The sequence below is a fragment of the Trachurus trachurus genome (genome assembly GCF_905171665.1).
Source record: "Trachurus trachurus genome assembly, chromosome: 16".
Taxonomy (NCBI): domain Eukaryota; kingdom Metazoa; phylum Chordata; class Actinopteri; order Carangiformes; family Carangidae; genus Trachurus; species Trachurus trachurus.
In genome coordinates this window covers 31,669,794-31,692,068 of record NC_139902.1, presented here as the reverse complement: position 1 = coordinate 31,692,068, position 22,275 = coordinate 31,669,794, and the positions used below count along the sequence as shown (strand labels likewise).

The 22,275-nt window shown below is 42.5% G+C and overlaps 1 protein-coding gene across 1 annotated transcript in view; it reads left to right on the top strand.

The window, feature by feature from the left end:
• The window catches only part of LOC310999144 (putative neural-cadherin 2), a gene marked incomplete at both ends in the record, with an annotated part of 170,378 nt that overhangs the window by 97,667 nt on the left and 50,436 nt on the right, over positions 1-22,275 (top strand). The window contains 5 exons of the mRNA XM_083989468.1: positions 3,052-3,224; positions 3,301-3,469; positions 5,328-5,498; positions 11,092-11,264; positions 16,847-17,014. Coding sequence (XP_083845594.1) covers positions 3,052-3,224; positions 3,301-3,469; positions 5,328-5,498; positions 11,092-11,264; positions 16,847-17,014 — 854 coding nt within the window. The remainder of the gene's footprint in view (positions 1-3,051; positions 3,225-3,300; positions 3,470-5,327; positions 5,499-11,091; positions 11,265-16,846; positions 17,015-22,275) is intronic.

Genomic DNA, 22,275 nt, shown 5'->3' with positions numbered 1-22,275 from the left:
AACTCAACCCCAGACGGCGCTGAGACGAGTCGACTGATCATTAAGTCAACACAACTCTGTGTCACCAGTGGTTGTGATCACTGACGCACACACACACACACACACACACACACAGTGGAATGGTTGTTGCTGTGGTAACAAGTATTTGGGGATAAAGCTCGGTAGCTTTAACAAGGCCAGTGAACCCCCTGGAACACACACACATACGTACACACAAATACACAAATAGCCAAATGTGCATAAATAAAAACATGAACACACACACACAATTATAATCGCTACAGCTCACACACACACACACACACACACACACAGTGAGAAACATCCTTTTTGAAGATAAACTTCATGTGCAGTATTGTGATGTGCAGTCATGTTTTGCATGTTTATCTATGTGCGTGTGTGTGTTTGTGTTTGTGCATGTGTGTGTGTGTGTGTGTGTGTGAATGCCTAAGCCTCTGTCACCCAACATGCACTGCTCCACTGCGTTACCACACACACACACACACACACACACACATGCACATGCACAGATATAAACATGAACATTTGCACATAAATGATATATTAAGTCCCTCTCTCCCTCTCTCACACACACACACACACACACACACACACACACACACACACACACACACACACACACACACACACAGAGCAGATGGCCTTTGGCTTGCGCGGCTGTTCTGCTTTGTCACTTCAAAGCGTTGTGAAGTATTTTCATGTAGATGTGTTCGCTCCCTCCCAGCCGCCGTGTCTTTATTCATGTTGCTACCAAAGCTGCTTATTTGTCTGTTTGTTTGTTTGTTTGCTCCGCTGCTCTGTTATGTTAATGTGGACCTGATTGTTAGCACAGAAAAATATGACATTTGTTTTAGGTCCCGACGAGCCGCAGCGATGGAGCGAGAGAGCGAGCGAATGCATGTGAGGTTTTTCTTTTTGGAGCCGACGACCCACAGAGAAGAAACGTTGTGTTCAGACCCACGACATCTTCTTTTTCTGTCTTTTATTTTGAAGGGTTGATCCATGAGAAGATCTAAAAAAAAAACATCTCAGTGTAGTTAGTTTTCCATCTCCTCTCTCTCTCTTTCAGCTTCTCTCTGGAGCTCTAATAACAACAGGTCGGTGTCAGCCAATCAGAAGAGAGGAGGAGGAGGCTCTGAGTCTCTCTTCTGATTGCTGACTGTTTCCTAAAGTTATCCAATATTAAAAAAAAGAGAAGATTTCAGAATAAAACACTCAGAGAAACCAAAAATCCTGCAAAGTTGTTGTTGGATGGTGTCGTCCAGGTGGTGGTGAGGGGGCGGGGCTTAGTTGTGACATCACAAAGTGACAGGAAGTCCTGACGGCTGGTTTTAAGGCTCAGTTTCTGAATACAGGCTGTGTGCATTTCTCTGTGGACTGAGGCTTTGATACTTTCACAGTATTAATATAGAACCTAGAGCTGCTTTATAATCACACTACACATGGACATCTACCTTTATACTGTATGGAGCTTTAACACAAACATCTGCCTTTATACTGTATGGAGCTTTAATACAAACATCTACCTTTATACTGTATGGAGCTTTAATACAAACATCTACCTTTATACTGTATGGAGCTTTAACACAAACATCTACCTTTATACTGTATGGAGCTTTAACACAAACATCTGCCTTTATACTGTATGGAGCTTTAATACAAACATCTACCTTTATACTGTATGGAGCTTTAATACAAACATCTACCTTTATACTGTATGGAGCTTTAATACAAACATCTACCTTTATACTGTATGGAGCTTTAATACAAACATCTACCTTTATACTGTATGGAGCTTTAATACAAACATCTACCTTTATACTGTATGGAGCTTTAACACAAACATCTACCTACAGTATGGAGCTTTAATATTCTTCATCCATATTTCCTATAATTCCTGTGTGTGACTGTGAGAACGCCTCGTTGTGTTGAGCAGCTCTCGGCTGTTTCTTCTCTTTATGAGCTGAACCAACCGTCTCAGTGTGTTTACAGTGGAGTAAACACACACTGTGTCCTCTGGCTGCAGCTGCACAAACTTTCAGACGCCTGTAAACATAAAACTAATTTAAACTTGTGGAGTCGATTTTTCTTTTTTTTGGTTCTTTTTTTTTTTTTTTAGAAACGCTGCGAAACCCACGACCTGCACCAACAACACACTCCTGTCAGATAGTGTTGTTGTGTTTACAGATGCACATTTATACACTTAAAGGGATAGTTCAACATTTTGGAAAATTGGCCAATTGCCATAATCGCTATAGTCATAGCAGTACGTTTGTTACCTTTAATTGTCGGTGCAAGCTATTTTTAGAACGGTGGAGCAGAGCCGTGAGCTGCTCAGAGCTACACTACAGAGGCTCATTATGGGATTTCTTGGTTTCCCTCATCAAACTCATCAAATACACAATCCAACAACTCCACAACGCTCTGGTGGACAAGTTGTGACCTGCATTCACCACGCTATGAGATAATAACAGAGCATTACCAATACTGTACTGTATTTATTGCATTTTATCCTTGTTGTAAAGCACTTTGTGATTTTATCTATGAAAAGTGCTATATAAATTAAATTTACTTACTTACTACTTCCTAGACAGATTTGATTTAGAGGGAATACAGAGACTGCTTGATGAAAACCTGTCCCCGACGCGAACGCGCATCAGCAGTTTTGCATGAATTTCCCTCTAAAACAACTCTGTGTGGTAACGTTGTGTTATTATCTCATAGCGTGGTGAATGTGCAGCTCACAACTTGTCCACCAGAGCGTTGTGGAGTTGTTGAATTGTGTATTTGATGAGTTTGATGAGGGAAACCAAGAAATCCCATAATGAGCCTCCGTAGCGTAGCTCTGAGCAGCTCACGGCTCTGCTCCGCCGTTCTAAAAATAGCTTGCACCGACAATTAAAGGTAACGAACCTACTGCTACGACTATTATGGCAATGGGCCAATTTGACAAAATGTTGAACTTATCCCTTTAATGTATACGATGAAGTCTGAACTGACTCGTGTGTGTGTGTGTGTGTGTGTGTGTAGGCATCATCAAGCTGCGCCGTAGCCCCGCCCCCAGGCTGCGGGGGCCTCAGTACGTCCTCAACATCACGGCCACAGACGACAACGCGTCTGGCGGTCCGTTCCCTCTGAGCAGCTCCACACAGGTCATCGTAGGAATCAACGACATCAACAACAACAAACCCGTCTTCTACGAGGTCAGTGTGTGTGTCTGTGTGTGTGTATAAATGTGTGTGTATGTGTGTGTTCTGACCTCTGACCTTCTCCTCTCAGTGTCAGAACTACAGTCTGAACGCCGCTGTCCTGGAGAACCAGCCCCCGGGGACGTTCGTCCTCCGTGTCCAGGCCCACGACGCCGACATGGGCGTCAACGGAGACGTCAAGTACGGCATCATGCACCGAGACGGCGTGTCATCGGGGTTCGACATCGACCCCGACACCGGTGAGAAAAACAACACCGCACTACTGTTGTAAAAACACCATAAACACAACACCGGTGAGAAAAACAACACCGCACTACTGTTGTAAAAACACCATAAACACAACACCGGTGAGAAAAACAACACCGCACTACTGTTGTAAAAACACCATAAACACAACACCGGTGAGAAAAACAACGCCGTACTACTGTTGTAAAAACACCGGTGAGAAAAACAACACCGTAAACAACACCGCACTACTGTTGTAAAAACACCGGTGAGAAAAACAACACCGTACTACTGTTGTAAAAACATCGGTGAGAAAAACAACACCACACTACTGTTGTAAAAACACCATAAACACAACACCGGTGAGAAAAACAACACCGTACTACTGTTGTAAAAACACCGGTGAGAAAAACAACACCGTAAACAACACCGCACTACTGTTGTAAAAACACCGGTGAGAAAAACAACACCGTACTACTGTTGTAAAAACACCGGTGAGAAAAACAACACCGTACTACTGTTGTAAAAACACTGGTGAGAAAAACAACACCGTACTACTGTTGTAAAGACACCGGTGAGAAAAACAACTCCTTACTACTGTTGTAAAAACACCGGTGAGAAAAACAACACCGTACTACTGTTGTCAAAACACCGTAAACACAACACCGGTGAGAAAAACAACACCGTACTACTGTTGTAAAAACACCGGTGAGAAAAACGACACCTTACTACTGTTGAAAAGACACCGGTGAGAAAAACAACACCATACTACTGTTGTAAAAACACCGTAAACACAACACCGGTGAGAAAAACAACACCGTACTACTGTTGTAAAAACACTGATGAGAAAAACAACACCGTACTACTGTTGTAAAAACACCATAAACACAACACCGGTGAGAAAAACAACACCGTACTACTGTTGTAAAAACACCGTAAACACAACACCGGTGAGAAAAACAACACCGTACTACTGTTGTCAAAACACCGGTGAGAAAAACAACTCCTTACTACTGTTGTAAAAACACTGATGAGAAAAACAACACCGTACTACTGTTGTAAAAACACCATAAACACAACACCGGTGAGAAAAACAACACCGTACTACTGTTGTAAAAACACCGGTGAGAAAAACGACACCTTACTACTGTTGTAAAGACACCGGTGAGAAAAACAACACCATACTACTGTTGTAAAGACACCGGTGAGAAAAACAACACCTTACTACTGTTGTAAAAACACCGTAAACACAACACCGGTGAGAAAAACAACACCTTACTACTGTTGTAAAAACACCGGTGAGAAAAACGACACCATACTACTGTTGTAAAAACACCGTAAACACAACACCGGTGAGAAAAACAACACCTTACTACTGTTGTAAAAACACCGTAAACACAACACCGGTGAGAAAAACAACACCTTACTACTGTTGTAAAGACACCGGTGAGAAAAACAACACCGTACTACTGTTGTAAAAACACCGTAAACACAACACCGGTGAGAAAAACAACACCGTACTACTGTTGTAAAAACACCGTAAACACAACACCGGTGAGAAAAACAACACCGTACTACTGTTGTAAAAACACCGTAAACACAACACCGGTGAGAAAAACAACACCGTACTACTGTTGTCAAAACACCGGTGAGAAAAACAACTCCTTACTACTGTTGTAAAAACACCGGTGAGAAAAACAACACCGTACTACTGTTGTCAAAACACCGTAAACACAACACCGGTGAGAAAAACAACACCGTACTACTGTTGTAAAAACACCGGTGAGAAAAACGTAGCAACAGTGTGTGTTTCCGTGGTAACGCGGTAGTAACCTGTTGTTTCTCCTCCTCCTCCTCCTCCTCCTCCTCCAGGTGTGATCACCACGGCGACGAGTTTCGACCGCGAGCGTCAGCGGGAGTTCACGGTGTCGGTGACGGCGACCGACCAGGCCGAGGAGCCGCTCATCGGCATCTGTCAGGTCACCGTGGTGATAACAGACCAGAACGACAACGACCCCAAGTTCGAGAACAGCCGCTACCAGTGTGAGTACTACTGCAGTAGCACTACTGCGACTACTGTTAATACTATTACTGCTATAATTTCTACGAGCATTACTGCAACTTGTAGTACTGCTATGAACACTACACCTGGTACAGTACTACTACTACTGCTGCACTGCAAAAACTCAAACTCTTACCAAGAATATTTGTCTTCTAGTCAAAACAAATCTCATTTTATTCAAATAAAAATAAGACTCATCACATTAAAAAGTATCTTGTTTTTAGACACTTTTTACTCCTTTCAAGCAGATTTTCACTTGAAATAAGTAGAAAAATCTGATAGTGGAGCAAGTTTCATTTTCTTATTAGAAGCACAAAAAACTTCCTTTCACTGGCAGATTTTTCTACTGATTTCAAGTGAAAATTAGTTTGAAACAAGTGAAAATGATCTGAAAACAAGTTCATTTTTAGGTGATGAGTCTCATTTTAAGTGGAAAGAGATTAGTTTTGACTAGAAATGAGACATTTTGACAAGAAATAAGACAAATATTAATGGAAAGATGTTGAGATTTTGCAGTGTACTACTATACCTGTTACACTCTCCTCCTTCCTCCTCCTCCTCCTCCTCCTCTTCCTCCTCCCTCCTCCTCCTACTCTTCCTCCTCCTCCTCTTCCTCCCTCCTCCTCCTCTTCCTCCTCCTCCCTCCCCCTCCTCTTCCTCCTCCTCCTTCCTCCTCCTCTTCCTCCTCCTCCTCCTTCCTCCTCTTCCTCCTTCCTCTTCCTCCTCCTTCTCCTCTTCCTCCTCTTCCTCCTCCTCCCTCCTCCTCTTCCTCCTCCTCCTCCTCTTCCTCCTCCTCCCTCCTCCTCCTCCTTCTTCCTCCCTCCTCCTCCTCCTCCTTCCTCCTCCTCCTCCTCCTCTTCCTCCTTCCTCTTCCTCCTCCTTCTCCTCTTCCTCCTCCTCCTCTTCCTCCTCCTCCCTCCTCCTCCTCCTTCCTCCTCCTCCTCCTCTTCCTCCTCCTCCCTCCTCCTCCTCCTCCTCCTCATCTTCCTCCTCTTCCTCCTCCTCCTCTTCCTCCTCCTCCCTCCTCCTCCTTCTTCTTCCTCCCTCCTCCTCCTCCTCTTCCTCCCTCCTCCTCCTCATCCTCCTCCTTTTCCTCCCTCCTCCTCCTCCTCCTCCTCCTCCTCTTCCTCCTCCTCTTCCTCCCTCCTCCTCCTCATCCTCCTGCTTTTCCTCCCTCCTCCTCCTCCTCTTCCTCCTCCTCCTCCTCTTCCTCCTCCCCCTCTTCCTCCTCCTCCTCCTCCTTCCTCCTTCCTTCCTCCTCCTCCTCGGTAACAGGTGAGCAGAATCTCTGTCTCTGTTTGTTTGATTGTTTGTCTCCACTGTCTCTCTGCTGCTGCTGTTGCCGCGGCTACATCGTCGTTGTCGTCGTCGTCGTGGTCCTGCTGTAATCCTTAGAAAGCTCTCCGGGCCGATGGAAGACGATGCAGCGCCCCGCGTGGCCCCCGGGGGCCCCGGTCTGTTTACTATGTGTGCAAATATGTTTTGATAAGCGTCGTGTCAGAAGTTCTCCTCGTCAGATTAGAGCAGCACACAGAGCGGCTCATTAACTATTTAACAGGCAGATTGGATGTTTCTGGGACATGCATTCATTTACCACTCTGTGTGTGTGTGTGTGTGTGTGTGTGTGTGTGTGTGTGTGTGTGTGGTTTTCCTGCACAAACAGAGGAAGCGATCTGGAAACTCGGTGTTTATCTCACGGCCTCGATCAACAAACATTAGAATCAATATTAGAACCAAATCCAAATGAAACCAAAATGTTTCCTGAATATATATATATATATATTTTTTAGTTTTTGGGAAAAACTTCACCTCATTATTTTCTGCTGCAAAAAACGTGATGAAGCAGATTCACATGTCGCAGAGAGAACACAAACACAAACATACACAGGAAAATCTACAGCAGCCTGAAATGAAAAAAACAAAAACAGTTTGTGTTTCTGCGTTTTCCTCTTCCATCTGTTTCTGTCCTCGTGATTTAAGAAGCGCTTCATCATCTGTGATCAATTAAAACTCCAAAACAAAATCTAATTAAAGAGAGAAATGTTGATTAAACCAAGATATACTGTATGTTGTAGCCGCTCAGAACAACTGGACGCACCATAAAATATATGTTAATAAGTATAAATGAGTAAAGCAATGAAAACGTTATTTATATTGTATATTACATCACATAAAAGAGAATGATAAAATATGATGGAATAACATTTAATAAATATAGTTAATATCAAATATTACCAAAGGCTGTGAGGCAGAAATGTGTTATTATATTATATTATATTATATAATTGATAAGAGATCTGAGATTTAAAACGGGATGTGAGGTCATTTATCGGTTTTAAAATCAATCAGGGAGTCGGAGAAGTTATGGATGTGTTGATTTTAGGACCAAATGTGAAATTAAAAACACGTCACATCTAAACACTGGTGAAAAAAGCACAAAAGTCCCCTTAATTTAAAGGGATAGTTCACCCAAAATTTTAATTTCAGCGGGGCTCGGCGCAGCACTGCATGTCCATATGACGGTTGAGAACGGAGCTCACTTTTCTTCGTCCAAAAAGACACACCAAAAAACATCCAAATACCTCCATGCTGCTCGTCTGTAATGTCCCTCTTGTATTGAAGCCCCAACGCGAGATTTGGACGAAGAGAAGCTTCCGCTACAAACAAGCTTGAAACATAGACTTATTTAATTTTTTTCGGAACAATTTCTCATGTTAGGGCTTCAATACAAGAGGGACATTACAGACGAGCAGCATGGAGGTATTTGGATGTTTTTTAGTGTGTCTTTTTGGACGAAGAAAAGTGAGCTCCGTTCTCAACCGTCATATGGACATGCAGTGCTGCACGGAGCCCCGCTGTAGCTCAGAGAAGCCACGGAGGACTCTGAAACTTCTCCCAGCCCTTAGTTGACACGAGGGGGAGGAGATAATGAGTGAAATTTGAATTTTGGGTGAACTATCCCTTTAATACATGAGCAAAAAAATCCCCTTAATTTAAAGGAAATGTGAACTTTTTTTAGTTTTTAGTACAGAATTTCAAAATAAAGGTCATTCTGACCTGCTCATTGATGATTTTTAATTATAGTGACCTCGTTAATTATATAAATGTAAGATTTATAGCAGATGATGTGAAAATCTGGTTATGAACTGTGGTTTTCCTCCCGTGGTTGTTTGGTCAGATAAACAGCAGCAGTTTAAAAAAAAGAAAAAAAGAAACAGAGATTTTGTTGCATCAACAGAAGAAATAAAGTTCATCTTCCTCCTCCTCCTCCTCCTCCTCCTCCTCCTCCTCCTCCTCCTCCGTCTGTAGATGGATCGGAGGAGGCAGGAGGATCCCGTGTTTGTTTCTCCGTGACACACATCAGACTCAGCAGGATCGGACGCGCCTGTTCGAGTCCCGCGCACATGTCACACACACACACACACATTATTATTGACATAATGCTGGAAATGCAGTATTACAGAGGGAGATGTAGCAGCTCCTCCTCCTCCTCCTCCTGCTCCTTGTCTGTGTGTTGTGATCGGCGCTGACACGTCGCCGTCAGCATTATTGGAGGTTATATTCATAAATTTAAAAAAACTTGCATCTGTTGACTTTGCAGAGAAATGACAAAAGGAGGTGACACGGTGCTGACGCCACACAACGTTATTATAATATCTGCTTAGTGCTCAGCATCACAACCACACAACACCACAACACCGTGTAGCAGCAGCAGCTTCACGGAAAACCGGGATTCAAACCTCCGTTCACGGCAGGAGGTCTCTGTGTCTGTGTCTGAGAGAGAGAGTGGCGAAAGTACCATTAATAATACGGTTGCATTAGGGCCCGTGGCCAAAAAAGGCCCGTGGTGAACTCTGGTAAAAATTAAATTAAAAAAATTAAATGATCAATTGGTGGTAGCTACTGTATTAAATCATCTTGGCTTTTACATCATTACTGTAATCCATTGATGTTATTCTGGATTATGCTAATCATTGGCCCAAAAACTCAGAGAGAGAAACTGGCCTCTCACCTAAACAAGCTTGGTCTAAACCCAAGTCATGAGGCAAGAAATCTAGGAGTGACATTTGATTCAGATTTTAATTTTAAACCACATATACGCTCTGTCACAAAAGCAGCATTTTATCATTTAAAAAACATCTCTAAAGTGAGGCCGTTTCTCTCTCGGAGCAACACAGAGAGACTAATGCATGCTTTTATAACTAGCAGGCTAGACTACTGCAACGCTCTCCTCTCTGGTCTACCCAAGAATGCAGTAAACAAGCTGCAATTGATTCAAAACTCTGCAGCACGAGTCCTCACTCAGACCAGAAGGAGAGCACACATCACGCCAATTTTAAAGTCTTTACACTGGCTGCCTGTTAGTTTCCGTATTGATTTTAAAGTTCTCTTATTAGTTTTTAAAGCACTCCATGGACTTACACCAGATTATATCTCAGAGATGCTTTTATTGTATAAACCAGGAAGGCCCCTCAGATCCTCTGGCTCCTTTCTTTTAACTGTCCCTCAGAGCAGAACCAAAACATTTGGTGATGCTGCTTTCAGCCACTATGCCCCAAAGCTGTGGAACAGCCTGCCAGAGGATCTGAGAGGAGTTACAAACATTGACACTTTTAAACGTAGGCTAAAAACCCATCTTTTTAATCTGGCTTTTATGCTATAGTCTCACAGTGATTTTATTCTATTTTACAGTTTTATACTCTTTGTTTTGTAAAATTGTATTGTTGTTTGAGGCTGTTATTTTTTTCTTGTTGTTTTTAATCTTCGTGCTTTAGTCTCCTTGCTTTTCTTGTTTTACCTCCTATTTGTTCAGTCAAAACGTAAAGCACTTTGAACGGCATCTGTTTGCTTTGAAAGGTGCTATATAAATAAAATTTGATTGATTGATTGATTGATGAACATGTGCGCGGGCATAGCCGGTTCTCCTGTTGTCGGCAGCGCGGCGGCGTGTAAATGCAAATCTTCTCACGCAGCGCCGTCCCTGACCATCTCTCTCTCTGTCTCTTTCTCTCTCTGTCTCTCTCACGAGCAGTGACACGTTCTGTCATTCATATTTCACTCAGCACCGAGACAGCGCGCTGGGTCACTCACTAAGGTAGCCTTCTCTCTCACGGGCAGTGCCACGGTGCGATTTGCCGGGGGGGATTTGCTTTCGATATCCTCCCCTCTGGTCATTCATCTTTTTATCCACGAAAACAAACAAAAAATGAAAGAAAGAAAGAAGAAGCCCATGGTCTGATCCGAGTTAGAAATGTTTTTGATCTGAACCCGGTGTGTCCGGTCGTGTTCGGCCCGGTCCGATGACTCAGCCAACTTAAGGGAAGAGCCGGTATAACTATACAGTCTGTGGCCGGGGCATACATACAGTATATTTAGAAAAAGTGTAATTGGTGCAGATTAAACTTGTAAATGAATGCTGCTCTCGATCCGAACCTTCCCGACAGTTGTAGTAGTACATCAATACAAGTAACAATAATAACAGCATTAGAAGTACTACAGCAGTAGTACCAGTACCTGTAGTACCAGTAGCAGTAGTAGTGAAGGTAACAGTGTAGTACTTCTGGTCCCTCTCAGACTTCCTGCGTGAGGACACTCCGGTGGGAACTAGTTTCCTGCGAGCGGCGGCGCACGACGACGACCAGGGGAGCAACGCGGCAATCGCCTACTCGCTGTCCAATCAGAAGCCGGCGTATCTGCACATCAACCCCGGCACCGGCTGGATCTACGTCAACCACCCCATCTCTCAGGTCAGAGACCGTTCTGATACCTGTACACATTTTGATTTTCATTCATTTTCTAAGATGTCCACTCTCACTGTCCACAACGTCCACACGGTTTGAAAAATGTCCTCACTTTTTAAAATCTGTTTTTACTTTCTAAATTATCTTCACTTTTCAAAATGTCTTCACCTCTCAGACATGTTATTACTTTCGAAACATGTCCACTCTGTCCTGAAATGCCTCATCGTTCACTGATTTAAAATGTCCTCACTTATCTGATATGTTGGCCCTTTAAAAAACGTCCGCACTTTCCTCTACTTTTTCAAAATGTCTTTGTTTTTTGTTTTGTTTTTTAATTCCTGTCTCCAATTTTTCAAATTCACTCTCCCAAAGTGTCCCTGTTTTTGAAGCATTGGCAAAGACATCCTCACTTTCTGCAGTCAGTGTTATATTGTCATTATATATTGTCACTTTCCTAAATGTCCTCTCTTTCCAAAAATGTCTTTATTTAAAAAAAAATAATTATAAATAGATAAATTCTCAGACATGTTATTAATTCCACAGCATGCCCTCCCTTCTCAGAATGTCCTAATTTTCACTTTATCCAAATTTCATTTAACTCTCCTAAAGAGAGAGTTCTTTTTTAATGGGGACACTACAGGTGAATAGGGTAAAACAATTTAACTAACAGGTATCACCATGAAACTTCCCAAGTTTATCACTCACATAAGACAGTTATTTTTTGTATTACAAGTTTTGGCAAATGTAATGTTTAAATGTGTAAATGAGGCAATATCTAGTTAAATATGCACACATTTGCATACATTTCCAGAACTGAAATCTGAACAATGGATAAAGCTACTTTCAAAATTCTTGTTTTATTTTGTTGACATATTAGAGTCTTTAGTTTTTTCAGAGGAGGATTTTGGATATCTCTTTTTATCACTCTGTAAATGAGAAAATACTGTCACCAGCCCTAAAAAAAATCAAATGTCTCCATGTTTCTCCATGTCTTCACTATCTTACAACGTCATCACCTTTCCGATACGTTGTCCCTTTCCAAAAACGTCCTCATTTTCCCAAACATCCACGTTTCTAAAACTTTTCCCAAAGAAAAAAAGAAAAAAAAAAACATGATGTTGTAAATACATCTCAAGGTCTAACATACAAATGCGGCCCTCACAAAGACAGGAGCACGGGAACACACACACCAACACACACAGACACAGATGTAATATATTCATGCCTGTATCAATTCTCATGTCGCTCCGTTGATAAAATCTCGATACATAAATAAACATGGAGGCAGCGAGCGGCTGTTTAATAACAGCTAACATGTTTGGTATTCATCCACTGAGGAAACTCTCACTGTGTGTGTGTCTGTGTGTGTTGTTGTAGCTTCAGGTGTGTTTCTCTGTCTCTGTGCGTGCTTACAGTATGTTCACAGGATGTGTTGTGTTCATGTGTAAAGATGTGTGTGTGTAGCTCAGGGCTTCACAGCTTCATGCTAAAACTTCTTTCCTATCATTCATCTTTTCTTTTTCTTTTTCTCCGACGGTTTCCATCTCATTTCTGTTGTTCGCCGTCTGTACGACACGTTTGCAAGTAATAACGGAAACGCAGCGACGACACCAGGGAGAGAAGTGATGAAGAAACATACAGAGATATAGGAGGAGAGAAGAGGACGTTATTTTATATTCAACCTAGCAAACAGCAGCAGACGTCACATTCAATAAGCTTTAGTTTATTAATAATGGTTGTATAGTGAAGCTTTATTTATGGCATCTTCTCATTGAAATTGGGTTATTGTTGTATTCAGACAATGACAATCAGGAGATTAAGTTGAAAATGAACCAACTGAGGTGTTGGAAACATGTATTTTATTGTTTAATTGTTTTTTTTCCAGCTAAAACTCTTGATTTCACATGTGAAAACAAACGGGACTGAACTTAGACTAAAGTCTAGAAGGAGAAACTAGCAAAGCTTGGTTGGTTAAAGTAAGAAACTAACTAATATGTATCTTAACTGTTATTTGAAACCAGGTTATTGTGAGAAACTAGTTCATATTAGATAGATAAGAAGTTCAAAGATAGCTAACGTTAACATTCATCTGATATATTGACAGCTGAATCGGGTAAAAAAAAAAAAAACTAGCACATATCACCATGAAACTTCCCAAGTTTATCACTGACATTAAGACAAATGTTTCTTGTATTACAAGTTTTGTCAAATTTAATGTTAAAAATGTAAATGAGGCAATATCTAATGAAATATGCGCTAATTTGCATATATTTCCAGAACAGAAATCTGAACAACGGATAAAGCTACTTTCAAAATTCTTGTTTTATTTTGTTGACATATTAGAGTCAGAAGTTTTTACAGAGGAGGATTTTGGATAACTCTTTTTATCACTCTGTAAATGAGAAAATAGTGTCACCAGCCCTAAAAAAAAATCTAATTTCTCCATGTTTTTCGTTATAAAATGTTGTATAAATGAGGCTGTGAATGATATATCAACACCTCTGTAAAAACCTTCAGGATATAGAAAGGAGAACGAGAAACACATTTTTATCTTAACTGTAATTTGAGACCAGGTTATTGTGAGAAACTAGTTAATATGACATTAATCTGTAGATATATTGACACAGTCTAATACAGAATCAGAGACCATGCATTTAAAAAGTGTATAAACAATCTGGATTGTTATTTAACTCGACAGCAGAGGATGACAGAATCTGTTTTAATGCCTCTAAAACATTCATGTGACCATCAGATTGTGTTTAATTCTACAGTTGAAGGTTTAATAGCATGAAGTCAAAGTAAAAACGGAGAGAAATGGATGAAGGGATGTAGACGGAGAGAAAAGGTGGAGGTTGCAGCGCCGCAGTGAAACATTAATGACGGGCCGGGACACGTGGAGAACAGGCTGTATGCTGCTGGTTTACATTCCCTTCATTAAATATGTTGCTGTGCTTTAAAAATTAATGTGTTTGATACGACTGAAGTTGTTTTTAAACCCTTCTCCTCCGCCGGCTGCCAGACGACAGGAAGCTGCTCAGGTTTTCTCCTGTTCTTGGACTCAGTTCTGTGCAGATTTGGCTTTTTTACTCTGAACTCACCGAGTTTGGGTCCAAATTAATTTTAGTGTTTCGTCTCTCCGTTGTCTTGTTAGAAAATCAGTCCAAGGACCTGACCTCCTTTCCTTTCCTCATTGTTCGCACTAACTTATTGCACTTGTTTTTAGTTTTTTTGGGTTTAAACTATGTATGAGGAGGAAGTATATTCAGATTATTTATATAAAGGAAACAACTCTGGCATGTGAAAACACCACAGTGCAAAATAAAATGCCTTATACTGTCGTATTCAAAGTTTTTAACAACTTCAAGCATTCAAAGTGAAAAACAAATGATTTTAGCCGTTAGCCAGCATTAGCATTAGCAACTTACCATACTAGAGGAAACATTTTAATTTCCTTTATTTGTAACGGGACTCTGCATATCCATGAATAGAATTAATATACAAAATAATTCGCTGAAAATACACCAGATTTAGCTCTGGATCTAATTTCCATCTGTACCGAAACCAAAACTAATATCAAGCATAATACAAATACATTACATCACACAACGGTTGCATCAGCAGGATTGAATCTAAAATTAGCATGCTAAACAGCTAGCCGCTAGCTAGCTAATTGTCTTGTCACTGTCACTGTCTTGAAGATGTACCTGCTTGTTATGTAAATGCAGCAATTATAGTGTTTTGTCACGGCTAAGGAAATAGCTAGAGTTATTTTCGAGGTAAATTAATGCAAAACCACTGATGCGTGTTGCCTTCAGGGACAGTTTTTCATCAAGCAGTCTCTGTATTTCCCTCTAAAACAACTCTGTGTGGTAACGTTGTGTTATTATCTCATAGCGTGGTGAATGTGCAGGTCACAACTTGTCCACCAGAGCGTTTTGGAGTTGTTGGATTGTGTATTTGATGAGTTTGATGAGGGAAACCAAAAAAAATCCCATGAGCCTCCGTAGCGTAGCTCTGAGCAGCTCACGGCTCTGCTCCACCATTCTAAAAATAGCTTGCACTGACAATTAAAGGTAACGAACCTACTGCTATGACTATAGGGATTATTAATGTTGAACTATCCCTTTAAGCTTTTGTTAACTACAGACCTAATTTGAGGTAAAATCCCCTTTCAAAAAACCTTCCGACTTTGATTGACGAGGGAACAGGAAGTGATAAAAGCGCTAACGGAGTTCAGGGTTTTACTATATATATATTTTACTATTTAGCCTATATACAGTATTTTAATTGATCATCCTAGTATCTAACACAGTAAATCAATATGTTGTTGGATCAATGAACTGATCAGAGCAGTGAGGTCATGAGGTCGTGTGGTCGAGGCGACGTCTCAGGTGCAGCTGTCGTGTTGTTTCCACTGTGAGAAGCTATAAAAGTTTCATCAAACAGACTGTTGTGTTAAAACTTTGATGTTGTCACGACGACTGTCTCTGTGTTTTTTTTTTTTGTCTTTGTACAAAGTCAAACTGAAAATCCAACATCTCTGACTCTTCTTATTCTCCTTCTTCTGTCGCCGTCGTCGCCGTCGTCGTCTCTCTGTTCTTCTTCTCCGCCACTGATCTTTCAAATGACACTTCAGTCAATAATTCAGTAAAGGCAGAAACCCCCCTCGCCCCCCATCCCCCACCTCTCCACCCTCTCTCTGTTTGCTTTTCATGAACAAAACCAAGATCAACATTTTAACATTTTCTTTTTCTCTCTGCTCTAATATTTAGAGTTCCAAATCCTGTCTTTTTAATATTTGTCAAATAAAAACAGTCTAATTAATAGTATATATAATATTTAATTAACTGATTAAAAAAAAAGATGATAAAATGTTAAACAGTCTCTAAGTTCTGGCTTCAAACTTTAAAGGGATAGTTCAACATTTTTGGCAAATTGGCCCATTGCCATAATCCCTATAGTCATAGCAGTAGGTTCGTTACCTTTAATTGTTTGTGCAAGCTGTTTTTAGAACGGCGGAGCAGAGCCGTGAGCTGCTCAGAGCTACGCTACGGAGGCTCATGGGATTTCTTGGTTTCCCTCATCAAATACACAATCCAACAACTCCACAACGCTCTGGTGGACAAGTTGTGACCTGCACATTCACCACACTATGAGATAATAACACAACGTTACCAGACAGAGTTGTTTTAGAGGGAAATGCAGAGACTGCTTGATGAAAAACTGTCCCTAAAGGCAACGTGCATCAGCGGTTTTGCATGAATTTCCCTCTAAAACAACTCTGTGTGGTAACGTTGTGTTATTATCTCATAACGTGGTGAATGTGCAGGTCACAACTTGTCCACCAGAGCGTTGTGGAGTTGTTGGATTGTGTATTTGATGAGTTTGATGAGGGAAACCAATAAATCCCATAATGAGCCTCTGTATAGTGTTTGCTGAGAAGCTTGAAATACAACATGCACTGACAATTAAAGGTAACGAACCTACTGCTATGACTATAGGGATTATGGCGATGGGCCAATTTGCCAAAATGTTGAACTATCCCTTTAAAGAATAAAGAACTAAAGTGGCGAGCGTTCTCCTTGCAGACGTCCAGGATCAACCAGCAGATCGTGGCGTCGGACGGGGGGAACCGCTCCAGCTCCGTGGAGCTCACCGTCATCATCACCAACGTCCACAACCAGCCGCCGCACTGGGAGCAGCAGGAGTACTGGGTCACGGTGCCGGAGAACACGGTCCGGGACGCCAAGATCGTGGTGAGTGACAACAACAGATGTTCAACCAGCTATGACTGTCACACATCTGGAGAATATATAGTAGATGGTATATCAGCTATGAAATAATCATGTATAATTATGTAACATTACGACACATGAAGCAAATACTCGGAACTACTTTCTCTTCTGAAATCCCTCCGCCCAGCAGCCGTGTCTGGAAAGGGTAACACTTAACTTGAATAGGTATTCATAGGATTGACATAACACTGTCATAACCATCCATGAATACTTATGACAGCTGTCGTTAAGTGTCATTCGGTAAGTTATGTCACTTTTGATGCAAAGTTGACATTATTTGAGATGTCCTTGTTATGAGAACTTTACATAATTTTTAAAGTTTGGCAATTAGGTCTGCTATGACAGTTTAAATTGTCTTTATGTCAAGTTGTCAGAACAAAAACATCTCAAATTAAAGCCGCAAGCGGCGATGGCGGGCCCTCGCTCGCCCATGCCGCCGCGGGGCCTGAGGCACGCCGGGGCCGTGGCGCGGAGCAGAAATGGAGAAAAAACCCGGAAGGAGGCCAAAAATGCAATGTTTCGTTCATCCACCAGGGGGCAGTCACCGCATGTGGTCTGGTGCGTTCAGGGGCCGCCCCTCATCACTCGCGTGAAGTTTGGAGTGAATCGGACAAAGCATGAGGGAGTTATGAGCAGTTAAAGGTTCGTCCACCAGGGGGCAGTAATGGGATGCGTGCAGGTGCGTTCAGGGTCAGTCCCTCATCACACATGTGAAGTTTCTTGGAAATCGGACAAAGCATGAGGGAGTTATGAGCTGTTAAAGGTTTGTCCACTAGGGGCAGTAATGGGATGCGTGCAGGTGTGTTCAGGGTCAGCCCCTCATCACACATGTGAAGTTTCGTGGAAATCGGACAAAGCATGAGGGAGTTATGAGCAGTTAAAGGTTCGTCCACTAGGGGGCAGTAATGGGATGCGTGCAGGTGTGTTCAGGGTCAGTCCCTCATCACACATGTGAAGTTTCGTGGAAATCGGACAAAGCATGAGGGAGTTATGAGCAGTTAAAGGTTCGTCCACCAGGGGGCAGTAATGGGATGCGTGCAGGTGCGTTCAGGGTCAGTCCCTCATCACACATGTGAAGTTTCTTGGAAATCGGACAAAGCATGAGGGAGTTATGAGCTGTTAAAGGTTTGTCCACTAGGGGCAGTAATGGGATGCGTGCAGGTGTGTTCAGGGTCAGCCCCTCATCACACATGTGAAGTTTCGTGGAAATCGGACAAAGCATGAGGGAGTTATGAGCAGTTAAAGGTTCGTCCACTAGGGGGCAGTAATGGGATGCGTGCAGGTGTGTTCAGGGTCAGTCCCTCATCACACATGTGAAGTTTCGTGGAAATCGGACAAAGCATGAGGGAGTTATGAGCAGTTAAAGGTTCGTCCACTAGGGGGCAGTAATGAGATGCGTGCAGGTGTGTTCAGGGTCAGCCCCTCATCACACATGTGAAGTTTCGTGGGAATCGGACAAAGCATGAGGGAGTTATGAGCTGTTAAAGGTTCGTCCACTAGGGGCAGTAATGGGATGCGTGCAGGTGTGTTCAGGGTCAGCCCCTCATCACACATGTGAAGTTTCGTGGAAATCGGACAAAGCATGAGGGAGTTATGAGCAGTTAAAGGTTCGTCCACTAGGGGGCAGTAATGGGATGCGTGCAGGTGTGTTCAGGGTCAGTCCCTCATCACACATGTGAAGTTTCGTGGAAATCGGACAAAGCATGAGGGAGTTATGAGCAGTTAAAGGTTCGTCCACTAGGGGGCAGTAATGGGATGCGTGCAGGTGTGTTCAGGGTCAGTCCCTCATCACACATGTGAAGTTTCGTGGAAATCGGACAAAGCATGAGGGAGTTATGAGCAGTTAAAGGTTCGTCCACTAGGGGGCAGTAATGAGATGCGTGCAGGTGTGTTCAGGGTCAGCCCCTCATCACACATGTGAAGTTTCGTGGAAATCGGACAATGTTGATGCAAAAAATGGCACTTCCGGTTTCCACTAGGGGGCGAATGAGTGAGATCGTCTATGAGCACATAGAAACGTTGAGGTCGTGACCCTGGACCTGTGTACCAATTTTCATGTTGATACGAGTTCAATAAAGCCATCCAAAGGGCAAACGTATTGTCATGGCGAGGAATGATAGCCACGCCCCCACAGGGACGCCATTACACGTAGCTTCACAGCGTTCATGATGTAGCTTCACCACCTTAGTCTGCATGTTTTAGAAGTGGAATGAAGTTGATGGGGTGAACTATGTGCCATCTGTACACGTTAAGGTAAAACCTGGCCACTTCCTGTTACCACCGGGGGGCGCTATGAGTGACGTAGGAAATTAATATATCGGGGCGTTCAGGGCGGAGCCAACATCATGTCTAGCAAGTTTGAAGCTGATCGGATAAAGTATGTGGGCGTTAGAGCTGTTCGAAGGTGAAATGGCGAGCAAACGAAAAGTCGCCAAAATCCTCAAGGCCCCAGAAGCCACGCCCTTTGACCTAGAGACCTGCGGAGCACAACTTTTGATCAGAGTGGCATCTCGGTGGTCTCCAGCCAATTTGAAGTCAATCGGACAAAATCCCTAGGAGAAGATAGATCAAACAGGTCAAAAATTCAAATCAAAATGGCCGACTTCCGGTTGTGATTTCACCATGACATAAGAGGCTTTTTTGTGTGTCTTGCCATGTTCTATAAGCCCACCAAATTTCATGCGTCTAGGTGACACACAAAGGCGGGGCTGATGTTTTGAAATTTTCTAGGGGGCGCTATTTAGCCATTTGGCCACGCCCATTTCCAACGACTTTAAAATATCAAATTTTTCGCCAGTCCTGATGTGCATGCCAAAATTTACGCGTTTTGGGGCATGTTGAAGCCCCCAAAAATGCGATTTTAGGGAGAATATAATAATAATAATAATAATAAACATAGCAGAAACAATAGGGCCTTCGCCGACATCGTCGCTCGGGCCCTAATAATGTCAACTTTGCATTAAAAGTGACATAACTTACCGAATGACACTTAACGACAACTGTCATAAGTATTCATTGATGGTTATAACAGTGTTATGTCAATCTTATGAACACGTATTCAAGTAAAGTGTTACCGAAAGGAGTTCTGGCTGCATTTCCCTCTAAAACAACTCTGTGTGGTAACGTTGTGTTATTATCTCAGCGTGGTGAATGTGCAGGTCACAACTTGTCCACCAGAGTGTTGTTGTGGAGTTGTTGGATTGTGTATTTGATGAGTTTGATGAGGGAAAGGCGGAAATACGTTGCGCCGCGCCCATAGACGGATTACCGCATGGGCAAAGTGGGCGTGTGCCCAGGGCCCCAGACCCAATAGGGGCCCTGGGCCTTCAGAGCTTTTTTTTTTTTTTTTTTTGTACAATTAAAAAAAAAAACTATTGGAATGAATGTGGTTTTGAAAATGTAGTATGATTATAAAATCAATTGAATGCTTTAGAAATGATAAATCAGTTATGTGTGATGACACAATGACGTACGTATACGCTGGGGTCAAACAGTGCGTTTTTGGAACGGAGACGCGGGCGCTCAGTGGATCAGCTGTTAGCTACTAGACGAAAACAAAGGAAAGAAAAGGCTGAAACGGTTGAAACTGCGCTATGTAAGTGGCCGTAGAGGACAGACTGATCCGAGAGTTGGACTACCTTTATCAAAGACTTTTCCAAGAAAAAGCCGGTGGTTTTGGTGAGTAGTTTCTATAGGCTGTTGCCGATATCCAAGTACTCCAGTAGGCTACTCGGCACCCGAGTGCAGTCCGACCCCGACTCATAGGCGCCGATTCCGTGGATGCTCCGGTGCTCAAGCACCCACTGACCAGGTTGAGCACCCCGGGGGCACGCCACCAGATGCGCATTTCTCCGTGCCGGTCGGCAAGCGCCTTGGTCCCTCAGCTGTGTGTGTGTGTGTGTGTGTGTGTGTGTGTGTGTGTGTGTGTGTGTGTGTGTGTAGCCTGTGTGAATGTGTGTGTTAATCTCTCTCGCGCTCTGTTAAGATGAATAAATAGAAACCGCTGCAGAGCGCGAGCCTGGCACAGAGGTGCGCGCTCTGGCGCATCTGGCACAATCTGTTAACGGAGCAGAAAGGAAACTGGCTCCGCTCCGCGGCTATTTCACGTCCGACATCTGTGGTAAACTCACGTTTTTATTGATATTGTAGCGTCCGATCCGACGTAACTACAACAACATAACACAAATTTATCTGACAGCTCTCACTTCTTCATTTGCTCCTCCTCACTCACTCACCTACACACACACAGGACTCTGTCTCCCTCACCCCGGCCCCTCATCCAACCATACCCTACCTGCCCGTACACATTGACAGTCAGTCAGAAATCACAGAACTTAAACATCATAACAAGAACGTTACTGCGGCGTCGCTACAATATTTACAGTTTTTCAGTTGTGCAATAGGCTCTTATTAATCCAATCCCATTGCTACGTGGCATGATGTGCACCAGTGTTTGTAGAGCCCGATTCAGGGGTGCACAACCCCCCCACCCCCCGCGCGCACCACGGGCAAAAACATAAATATTGTCCTGTACAGGTGCCAAACAAAAAAGACCTAAAATGACAGTGATTTTGTTTTGTTGTGTGTTGCCCGGTGTTGTTATGTGCGTAATGGGAAGAGCGCCTTTGCGCGCACACTGTTTGCTTGTGTAGGCAGGGGCCCGTGGCGAGTTTGTGTCCAGGGCCCGTGGTCATGATAATCCGTCTATGGCCGCGCCGAGCTCACGTCTCTGCCCCGCCGATCTCAACACAAGATGCACCGATGTTGAACTATCCCTTTTAAGTCACATTTTTTCCCACTTTGCAAATAAGTTAATTTTGCAAAATGTCATTATTTCTTAAGGATTTTTAAATCGATTTTTTGTTTAGATTTTTTTTTTTTTTTTTTGAAAAACTTTTTTTTTTTTTTTTTTTGTGTGGAATTTTTTAAATATTGTGCAATGTGCATTAGTTAGCCTTTTTACATACAGGGAGTACAGGTTTTGAAAAGGGTTTAAGTTCACTTTATAATGGAGTATTTTAATTTATAGGCGCCTACAGTATTTGTGTGCAGATAAATATAAAAATTGCTAAAGACTAAAAATCGAGAGAAAAGGCAATATCGTAGAATCGCAATTTAAATCGAATTGCCATCCAAAAAATCATAGAAAAATCAAATCGGGAGAAAAGCATATCGTCCCAGCCCTAGAAACCAGTGATCACATTTTATATATTTAGGAGGCT